Genomic DNA, 11330 nt, shown 5'->3' with positions numbered 1-11330 from the left:
AAAATCACTCGGGCTTGGTGGCGGGCGCCTGTAATCCCAGCTACTCGGGAGGCTGAGGCAGGAGAATCCCTTGAACCCAGCTGGCGGAGGTTGCAGTGAGCTGAAATCGTGCCACGGCACTCCAGCCTGGGAGACAGAGAGAGACCCCCATCTCAAAAAAAAACAAATTGGCTTTCTTTTTTTGGTGGGGGTGGGGGTAGGGGTGGTCGGCGGTGGTGGAAGGCATACTTAAGTCTCTCTGTGCTTACTAATTTAAATCTTTCTGACAGATTTCTGGGTCAGTAAGGGTGAGAGCCAGGCTCCAGGCTATAGTGAATTTTCCGGGGAGATTTGTGTAAGTATTCTAATATTTCAACTATGTCATGGATATTTTTAAACTTCAAAATGTGTGAAAATTTAGGAAACAGGAAAAAAAAAAGAATATAACATAATTCAGCCACAGCCACAATGCAGCACCAATATGTATTAGTACACTGATAATTTTAGTACGTTTGGTACATTTGTAAATTTAGAATACCAAATGTAGTGTTTAAATTCTCATCTTGGCCAGGTACTATGGTTCATTCCTATAATCCTAGCACTTTGGGAGGCTGAGGTGAGAAGATAGCTTGAGCCCAAGAGATCGAGAGCAGTCTGGACAACATAGAGAGACCCTGTCTCTAGAAAAAAATGTTAAAATTAGCTGGGCACGGTGGCAAGGACCTGTAGTCCCAGCTACTCAGGAGGCTGAGGTGGGAGAATCCCTTGAGCCAGGGAGATTAAGGCTGCAATGAGCCGTTATTGCTCCAATCTGGGGACAGAGTGAGACCCTGTCTCAAAAAAAAAAAAAAATTCTCCTTTTGACATACTCATAACACTGCAGGTATATTAGTCCATGTTGAAAATTTATTAGTGCACTTGGAGCTGCATTTCACCCAAGTAACTTGACTGAAAAGTGACATATTTGAAGAAAGAAAGTACTGAATTGATGAGAAGATTTGACCTGGTGACAGGCTGTTATCTGATGAATTTTCTTTCCACTGGCATCTGGACTGTTGGAAATAGACATTTTAATTTTAATTGGTTAATTCAAAAAGCATTTGCCAAGTACTTACTGAGTGTTAAGAATAATACTAGATGTTGGAGAGAGAGACATAATAAACAGTCTCGGGCCAGGCATGATGGCTCACACCTGTAATCTCAGCACTTTGGGAGGCCAAAGCAGGTAGATCACTTGAGGTCAGCAGTTCAAGACCAACCTGGCCAACATGGTGAAACTCGATTTCTGCTAAAAATATAAAAATTAGGGCCAAGCGCAGTGGCTCACACCTGTAATCCCAGCACTTTGGGAGGGTGAGGCAGGCAGATCACCTGAGGTCAGGAGTTCAAGACCAGCCTGGCCAACATGGTGGAACCCCATCTCTACTAAAAATACAAAAATTATTGAGGCATGGTGGCACGTACCTGTAATGTAGCTACTCAGGAGGCTGAGGCAGGAGAATTGCTTGAACCTGAGGCAGAGGTTGCGGTGAGCCAGTATCATGCCACTGCACTCCGTCCTGGGTGACAGAGCAAGACTCCATCTCAAAAAAAAGAAAAGAAAAGTTTCCATCTCATGGTGATGGAAATGGTTAGACTTGCAAACAAATAATTACAGTATTTTGGAGAAAACACTATAATTGAAGGTTCTGTGAGATGCGATGGAAGCAAAAGGTAGAAGCATTTAACTTTGTCAGGGAAGAAATCTTTTATTAAATTTGTGATATTTAAGATGAAATCTTTTTTTTTTTTTTTGATAGAGTTTTGCTCTGTTGCCCGGGGTGGAGTACAGTGGCGTAATCTTGGCTCACTGCAACCTCTGCCTCCTGGGTTCAAGTGATTCTAGTGCCTCAGCCTCCTGGATGAAATCTTAAGAATAAGTTGATATTTACCAGGACAGAAGCAGTAATAGGGCATTGCAGATAGAAACATTATATGGAAAATGGTGGTATTGAAATACCGTGGTCCTTTAAGGACTGTCTTTCATATTTGGAAGAGTAGAGTACATAGAGTAGTAAGAGATAAGTCAGGTAAGTATGAGCTAGAAAATGAGTCTGTGGGCCTCACTTAGTTTATTCTAATGGCCAAAGGGAAGCTATTGAGTTTTAAGCAACAGAATTGTGTGACTGGATTTGTGTTTTTCAGAAAATTCATATGCTAATAGTAGCAGTGCAAGCTCCATTAGGAGACTATTATAAGTAGTTCAGGAACAAGATGAGGTCTTGAACTTGTCAGTGAAGTGGGATTAAAGAAGAAGAATGAGATTGGAGAGGTTATGAAATGGAATCAGTAGGGTTAAGTGTCCTAGATTGTTGCAGTTAAGCTCCGTTGCCCCCTCTACTACCCACACCAATTTTTCACACCTACCAATGTCCATATCCTTGGGTAGTCTCCTCACAGACTGACTTAAGTGATTTGCTTTGGCCCTTGGGACAATAGCAATTGTAATGTTAGTAGAGACTTGAAAAATTCTTCTGCATTGGGATTCACACTCTTACTGCTGGCCACCCTTTGCCACAATTTGATTAAATCAAGGCTAGCCTCCTAGAAGATGAGACTACTTTGAGTGTGTCCCTAGCTCTACCAGCCTTCCCAGTTGTCTCAGCATTCTCATTTGAAGCCCCAAACATATGTGTGAGGCCATCCTAGAGTGAGCCAGTCTACACATAGAATTATAGGAAATATAGATTCTTTTCTTTCTTTTTTTTTTGAGACGGAGTCTCGCTCTGTCACCCAGGCTGGAGTGCAGTGGCATGATCTCGGCTCACTGAAACCTCTGCCTCCTGGGTTCAAGCTATTCTCCTGCCTCAGTCTCCCAAGTAGCTGGGACTATAGGCACCTGCCACCATGCCCGGCTAATTTTTGTATTTTAGTAGACACAGGGTTTCACCATGTTGGCCAGGCTGGTCTCGAACTCCTGCCCTTGTGATCTGCCCGCCTTGGCCTCCCAAAGTGCTGGGATTACAGGCATGAGTCACTGCGCCCGGCCTATAGATTATTTTCTTTTAAGCCTCTAGGTGTGGGGCAGTTGGTTTCATAACAAGATTAACTGATAGCCTATTTGACCAAGCATATGGGGCAGGTAAGAGGAATAGTCTAAGACAAATCTTCATTTTTTAGCATGGATAGATGGATAAATCAATATTAGGAAGCTATATTAGAATAAGTAAATTGGTGGCATTACCAGATGAATAGGGAATTTTTTTGAAAGACCAAGTTTGGAGAGATATCAATAAATTTGGCTTGGAAATACTGAGTCTTAGGAGTTCCTGGGAAACACACAGGTGAAGATATCCAGTTGGCAATTTGATATAAGGATCTAGAGACAGAAAATTTGAAGTAAAAGCTGTGGCTTTGAATAACATTGCCCATTCCTCATTTATGCGTTTTCAGAGCCTTTTTTTGTAGATTCTTTGTAGACAGTGTTGTCTACAAATAGAAACAGCTTCTTCCTTTCTGCTGCCTATGCCTTTTATTTCTTGCTTTATTGTATTAACTGTAACTGCCAATTTGATGTTATGAGTAAATTAAATAGGAATGGTGACAGTAGACATCCGTGCCGTGCTCCTGATTTTAAGGGGAATACATTCAGCCTTTTACCATTAAGTACGTCAGCTGTAAGTTTTGCTCATTTGTTTGTTTCCTTTTTCCTTTTTTTTTTTTTTTTTTGAGACAGAGTCTCACTCTGTCGCCCAGGCTGGAGTGCAGTTGTTCCATCTCAGTTCACTGCAACCTTTGCCCCCAGGGTTCTAGCGATTCTCCTGCCTCAGCCTCCTGAGTAGCTGGGATTACAGGTGCCTGCCACCACACCCAGCTAATTTTTTTGTATTTTTAATAGAGACGGGGTTTCTCCATGTTGGCCAGGCTGGTCTCGAGCTCCTGACCTCAGGTGATCCACCCGCCTTGGCCTCCCAAAGTGCTGGGATTACAGGCGTGAGCCACCGCGCCCGGCCTGTTTGTTTCTTTTTTTTGAGCTGGAGTCTTGCTCTGTCGCCCAGGCTAGAAGTGCATTGGTGTGATCTTGGCTCACTGCAATTTCCACCTCCCAGTTACAAGCGATTCTCCAGCCTCAGCCTCCCCAGTAGCTGAGATTACAGGTGTCGGCAACCACACCTGGCTAATTTTGTGTTTTTAGTAGAGATGGGGTTTCACCATGTTGGCCAGGCTGGTCTCGAACTCCTGAGTTCAGGTGATCCGCCTGCCTTGGCTTCCCAAAGTGCTGGGATTACAAGTGTGAGCCACCGTGCTCAGCCTCTAGTTTTTTTTTGTAGGTGTCATCTATCAGGTCCAGTAAATTAATTCCCTTCTACTCCTAGTCTGCTAAGAATTTTTATCATGAGTGGATACTGAATTTTGACAAATCTTTTTCTGCCTTTATTAAAAAATCATACAATTTTTCTTATTTAGCCTGTTGATATGGTGAAATTTTCTTTTGTCTTTTTTTTTTTTTTTTTTTGGAGATAGAGTCTCCCGCTGTTGCCCAGGCTGGAGTGCAGTGGTGCGATCTTGGCTCACTGCAACCTCTGCCTCCCAGGTTCAAGCGATTCTCATGCCTCAGCCTCCCGAGTAGCTGGGATTACAGGCACGCACCACCACGCCCAGCTAATTTTTGTATTTTTAGTAGAAATGGGGTTTCTCCATGTTGACCAGACTGGTCTCAAACTCCTGGCCTCGAGCAGTCTGACTTCCTTGACCTCCCAAAGTGCTGGGATTACAGGCCTGAGCCACTGCGCCTGGCGATATGGTGAAATTTATCAATTGATTTTTTGTTTGTTTGTTTTTGTTTTTTTGAGATGGAGTCTTAACTCTGTCCGCCAGACTGGAGTGCAGTGGCATGATCTCAGCTCACCACAACCTCCATCTCCCAGGCTCAAGCAATTCTCCTGCCTCAGCCTCCTCGATTACAGGTGATTACACACCTGTAATCACCTCAGTGCTGGGATTACAGCTGTGTGCCACCATGGCTGGCTAATTTTTGTATTTTTAGTAAAGACAGGGTTTCACCATTTTGGCCAGGCTGGTCTCGAACTTTTGACCTCTGGTAATGTACCCTCCTCGGCCTCCCAAAGTGCTGGGATTACAGGCGTGAGCCACTATGCCCAGCCTATCAATTGATTTTTAAATGTTAAGCCAGCCTTGCATTTCAAGGATAAACCCCACTGAGTTGTAGTGTATTACCCTTTTTATATATTGCATTCATTTTACTAATATTTTGTGGAAGATTTTTGCATCTCTGTTTATGGGAGATGCTGGTTTTCTTACAATGTCTTTAACTGTTCTTGATGTCAGGATAATGCTGGCCTGAATTGGAAAATGTTTCCTGTTTGCAGAAGAGATTGTGTTGAATTGGTATCATTTCGTACTTAAATGTTTGGTAGAATTTGCCAGTGAGGCCATCTGGCCTAGAATTTTTTTTTTATGGAAAGGTTGTAAACTACAAATTCCAGTTTCTTTAATCACTATAGAATTATTCAGGTTATATATTTCTTCTTAAGTCAGCTTGAAGGAATTGGCATAAAGTTGTTCATAATATTCTCTTATTAGCCGTTTAACATCTATAGGCTCTGTATTGACATTAGCACTTTCATTGCTGGTATTGGTAATCTACGTCATCTTTGTTTTTTTCTTGGTCAGTATCACTAAAAGTTTATCTATTTTATTGGCATTTTCAATACAATTTGGTTTCATTTATTTTAGTTTTATTTATTTTCTAATATAAGCATATCGTTTAATTTAATTTGATTAATTTATTTTGAGACAGAGTCTTACTCTATCACCCAGGCTGGAGTGCAGTGGTGCAGTCTGGGAATCACTGCAGCCTTGAACTCCCAAGCTCAAGTGATCCTCCCTCCTCAGCCTCCCAAGTTTCTGGGACTACATGTGCACGCTGCCACACCCAGCTGAATTCTAAAATTTTCTGTACAGATGGGATGTCACTATGTTGCCCAGGCTGGTCTTGAACTCCTGTGCTCAAGTGATCCTCCCACCTTGATCTCCCAAAGTGCTGGGATTACAGGCATGAGTCACCACACTCAGCCAAGCATATAATTTTATATATGATCCTCCCGCCTCGGCTTCTCAAAGTGCCAAAGTGCTGGGATTACAGATGTGAGCTACTGTGCCTGGCACCTTTGGTATTTTCTATTAGTACAGGTCTGCTGCCAATGAATTATCTTAGTTTTCCTTCATTTGAGAATATCTTTAGTTTTCCCTTCATTAATGAGGGATATTTTCATTGATATCTAATTCCGGGTAGACAGTTTGTTTTAGCAATTTAAAGATATTCCACACCGGGCATGGTGGCTCACACCTGTAACCCCAGCATTTTGGGAGGCCGAGGTGGGTGGATCACTTGAGGTCAGGAGTTCTACACCAGCCTGGCCAACATGGTGAAACCCCATCTCTACTAAAAATAAGAAAATTAGCCGGGCATGGTAGCATGCGCCTATATTCCCAGCTACTGTGGAGGCAGAGGTGGGAGAATTGCTTGAACCCGGGATGCAATGAGCCGATATCATGCCACTGCACTTCAGCCTGGGCGGCAGAACGAGACTCCGTCTCAATTAAAAAAAAAAGATATTCCACTGTTTCTACTCCTCAAGGTTTCTAATAAGAAATCCACAGTCACTCAAATCATTGTTCCCCTATATGTAATGTATTTTTTTCTGCAGGTATCTCTCTCTGTTGTAGTATCTGAATAATAGCCACCCAGAGATGTCAAGTTTTAATTCCTGAAACTCATAAATATTATTTTATTTGGAAAAAGGGCCTTTGCTGATGTAATTAAGGATTTTGAGAGGAGTCAGTTACCTTGGGATTTTTCAGGTGGGTTCTGAATACCATCCCAAGTGTCCTTATAAGAGAGAGGCAAAAGAGGCAATAGAGACACAGAAAAGAAAGCCATGTGAAGATGGAGCAGAGAGATATATGGCCATAAGCCAAGGAATGCTGATAGCTGCCAGAAGTTGGAAGAAGGCAAGGAATGGATTCTCCCCTACAGCCTCCAGAGGCAATGCAGCCCTGCCAACACTTTGATTTTAGACTTCTGGCCTATAGAACTGAGAAAGAATAAATTTCTGTCCTTTTCAGCTACTAAGTTTGTGATCACTTGGTGCAGCATTTACAGGAAACAAATACACCTCTCCTTCTAGAACTCCAATTATGTGATCATTAGACCATCTAATATTGCCCCACATGTTCCTGAGGCTCTCGGTTCATTTTCTTTTTAATCTATTTTTCTCTGTTCTTCAGATTGGACAATTTCTCTCTCTTTTTTTTTTTGTTGTTTTTTTGAGATGGAGTTTCGCTCTTGTTGCCCAGGCTGGAGTGCAACGGCGCAATCTTGGCTCATTGCAACCTCTGCCTCCCAGGTTCAAGTGATTCTTCTGCCTCAGCTTCCTGAGTAGCTGGGATTACAGGCGCCCGCCACCGTGCCCGGCTAATTTTTGTATTTTTAGTAGAGACAGGGTTTCTTTTTTTTTTTTTGGCAGTTTTTACTTTTATTTAAACAGAAAACGTGCACACAAGCTATCTACTCATTTTCTTCGCTGCTCAGCCTGGCATTGGGGTTGGTGAATGCCAACCTCTGATGGCCAGTTGGGCAGCTCTTTCCACAATGGCTTTGCGGTTCCTGGAGGAAACTTTGTGAGCGATCTCGGCACAGTAAGATTTGTTGCACATCAGCAGCACTTCTAGCTCCTTGTGACGTTGTGGACCAGGAACTTCCGGAAGCCACTGGGCAGCATGTGCTTTGTTTTTTTGTTGCTCCCATAACCAATGTTGGGCATCAAGATCTGGCCCTTGAATCTTCTGTGAACCCTGTTGTCAGTGCCTCTCGGTTTCCGCCAGTTATGCTTAATTTTGACATATCGGTCTGACTGGTGCCAGATGAACTTCTTGGTTCTCTTTTTGATGATCTTGGGCTTCATAAGGGGTCTGAGGGCGGCCATGATGCCGAGGAGGAGATGGCTGCCACCTCCATAGGCAGCACCGAGGAAAAGAGCGAGACAGGGTTTCAACATGTTGACCAGGCTGGTCTCTAACTCCTGACCTCAAGTGATCCACCCACCTTGGCCTCCCAAAGTGCTGGGATTACAGGCATGAGCCACCATGCCTGGCCTGGACAATTTCTCTTGATCCATCTTCACTGACTCTTTCCTCTATTGGTAATCTTTATCCTATTATTGATACCTTCTAGTGAAATTTTTTATTTCAGATATATTTTTCAGTTGTAAACTTTCTGTTTGGTTCCTTTTTATAGTTTTTTCTTCCATTGAGAACTTATATCTTAACATTTACTTCAAGCATGTTCACTTTTATCTTATAGAGCATGTTGATAATAGCTGTCTTAAAGTCTTTGATAATTCCATCATCTTGGCATTGGTATCTGTTGATTATCTTTTTTGCTTGAGAATGGTCACTTTTTCATGACTCTTTGTATGTTGAATAATACCAGTTTGTATCCTGAACAGTTTGAATATTCCTTTGTGACTCTCTGGGTCCTATTAAAGTCCTCCAGAGAATGCTGATTTTAGTTGTTGTTTTCAGCATTCAGTCATCCTGGTTGGATTGAGACTGCAAGGTCTGTCTTGCTTTTTTTTCTCCCTGTGGATTCCAATGTCAAGACAGTTTTCAAAGCCTGTCCTGTGCTGCTTTAGATCATCCTACATCTATCTGTGCCCTTTGGGGGTTAGACTTGGACTTGTGCCTTATGTTGCTGTTCAGTTATCGAGGCTTTTGCTGTGCTGCTTTGGGGTATTCTGTGTATATGCACCTCAGGAAGGAGCCCTGGACAGATGCTTGTTCATGCACAGAAGTAGGAGAACCCTTCTCTAGGTCTTCTCTCTGGGATTCTTCTCAACTGCCTGCCTCTGTCCTAGAGCCAGAATGATGGGGCTTCTCAAGGAGGGTTAGTTGCCCATGCCACTGCCACAGCAAGAGAGAGAGGGAAGAAATGGACATTTTACCCTTATAGCTCTGAAACCCAGGGACTCATTTTCTGAGTTCCTTAATCTACACAGACAGGGCTTCTCTGGGAGTTTTAGCTGTCCACACTGCACTGCCACGCCTCATTGTGTGCCTATCCTCAGATCTCTCACACACACACACACACACACACACACACACACACACACACAGGGAAACTCACTCCCATGTGGGCCCCTTTCTCCAAGTTTGACTCTGCATTTGTTTACTTTTCAGAGTGCACAGGTAGTTGCTTTTTGTATTTATTCTGGAGTGTTTAGTTATAACCAGCAATAGAAATAACCTATAGTGGACTACTCCAACTTGACTGGCACTGGAGTCTTAAAATGTTAATACTTTTTTTTTTTCTTTTTTTGAGACAGGGTCTCACTCTTTTGCCCAGGCTGCAATGCAGTGGTACTATCACTGCAGCCTCAATCTCCCAGGCTCAGGTGATCCTCTAGCTTCAGCCTCCTGAGTAGCTGAGACTGCAGGTGCACACTACTGCATCCACTAATTTATTTTTATTTTTATTTTTATTTTTTGAAATGGAGTTTTGCTCTTGTTGCCCAGGTTAGAGTGCAATGCTGCGATCTCGGCTCACTGCAACCTCCACCTGCTGGGTTCAAGTGATTCTCCTGCCTCAGCCTCCCGAGTAGCTGGGATTACAGGCCCCTGCCACCACACCTGGCTAATTTTTTGTATTTTTAGTACAGACAGGGTTTCACCATGTTGGCCGGGCTGGTCTCAAACTCCTGACCTCAAGTGATCCACCAGCCTCGGCCTCCCAAAGTGCTGGGATTACAGGCGTGAGCCACTGTGCCTGGCCCACTAATTTATTTTTTATAGAGACGGGGTCTTGCTTTGTTGCCCAGGCTGCTCTTGAACTCCTGGCCTCAAGCTATCCCCTCATCTTGGCCTCTCAAAATGTTAGGATTACAGGTGTGAGCCACCACATCCAGCTTATTTCTTAAATGAGTCGTTAAATGTATGTCTCTTTCACTATACTGAATGTCAGCAAGGGACAATTTTGATTTTGTTTATTTTATTTTGTTTTGTTTTGTTGTACTGTATTGTATTGTATTATATGACAGTGTCTCACTCTGTAGCCTCGGCTGGAGTGTAGTGGCGTGATCTCAGCTCACTGCAATCTCCGCCTCCTTGGTTCAAGTGATTCTCCTGCCTCAGCCTCCCAAGTAGCTGGGATTACAGGTGTGTACCACCACGCCCAGCTAATTTTTGTATTTTTAGTAGAGACGAGGTTTTTCCATGTTGGCCAGGCTGGTCTCAAACACCTGGCCTCAAGTGATCTGCCCGCCTTGGCCTCCCAAAGTGCTGGGATTACAGGCATGAGCCATTGCACCTGGCCTATTACATTTTATTTTTTAAACTTATTTATTTATTTATTTATTTATTTTTTGAGACACAGTCTTGTTCTGTCGCCTAGGCTGGAGTGCAATGGTGCGATCTCAGCTCACTGCAACCTCCGCCTCCCAGGTTTAAGCAATTTTCCCGCCTCAGCCTCTCTAGTGGCTGGGATTACAGGCCCCTACCATCATGTCCTGCAAATTTTTGTATTTTTGTAGAGATGGGGTTCCACCATGTTGGCCAGGCTGGTCTTGAACTCCTGACCTCAGGTGATCTTCCCGCCTCGGCCTCCCAAAGTGCTGGGATTACAGGCGTGAGCTACTGAGCCTGGCTTTATTCTTATTTTTATATTTTTGCAACGGAGTCTCACTTTGTGACCCAGGCTGGAGTGCAGTGGTGTGATTTTGGCTCACTGCAACCTCTGCCTCCTGGGTTCAAGTGATTTTCCTGTCTCAGCTTCCCAAGTAGCTGGGATTACGGGCATGCGCCACCACTCCTGGCTAAGTTTTGCATTTTTAGTAGAGACGGGGTTTTGCTATGTTGGTCAGACTGGTCTCAACTCCTAATGTCAGGTGTTCTGCCCGCCTCAGTCTCCCAAAGTGCTAGGATTACAGGCATGAGCCACTGCGCCCGGCCTGGCTTTGTTTATTACTGTATCTAATGCCTAATATAGTTCTTGGCATATACTAAGTGGCCAATAAATATTTATGGAATAAACAAATGAATGGACACTTTTCAAACTTCATCCTGCTTGACATTTTTGCAGCATTCTACGCTATAGATTGTTCCCACCTCCTGGAATCTTTCTTCCCTAAACTTCCATATTCTACTGATTTCCCCACTTCTGTAGGCTTTCTTTACAGGCAAGCTGCTACTTCTTTATGAATCTTACAGCTTCAGATATTGCCGTGAAAATGGGGACACCTACATAGTCACCCACATATGCACAAGTACAAACTTAGAGAATAATAAATGCTCAG

At 43.4% G+C, this 11330-nt stretch overlaps 1 protein-coding gene and 1 pseudogene across 6 annotated transcripts in view; one reads left to right on the top strand and one right to left on the bottom strand.

Moving 5' to 3' along the window:
- The window catches only part of RPS6KB1 (ribosomal protein S6 kinase B1), a 123042-nt gene that overhangs the window by 75546 nt on the left and 36166 nt on the right, over positions 1 to 11330 (top strand). For 5 of the 6 annotated variants that reach the window (XR_008515607.2, XR_008515606.2, XR_008515608.2 and 2 more), the window contains exon 15: positions 270 to 334. Coding sequence is in view for 3 of the 6 variants with exons in the window: in XM_054537013.2 (XP_054392988.2) it covers positions 270 to 285 (16 nt within the window). In the remaining 3 variants the exon portion in view is untranslated. Of the gene's footprint in view, positions 1 to 269; positions 335 to 6843; positions 7112 to 11330 lie in introns of those variants that run through there. The other variant, XM_054537015.2, reaches the window with a different exon arrangement.
- On the bottom strand, positions 7550 to 7991 carry LOC100461266 (large ribosomal subunit protein eL32-like; annotated as a pseudogene).

Source organism: Pongo abelii, chromosome 19 (genome assembly GCF_028885655.2).
Source record: "Pongo abelii isolate AG06213 chromosome 19, NHGRI_mPonAbe1-v2.0_pri, whole genome shotgun sequence".
In the NCBI taxonomy this organism is placed as follows: Eukaryota; Metazoa; Chordata; class Mammalia; order Primates; family Hominidae; genus Pongo; species Pongo abelii.
This window is presented reverse-complemented; position numbering and strand designations above follow the sequence as displayed.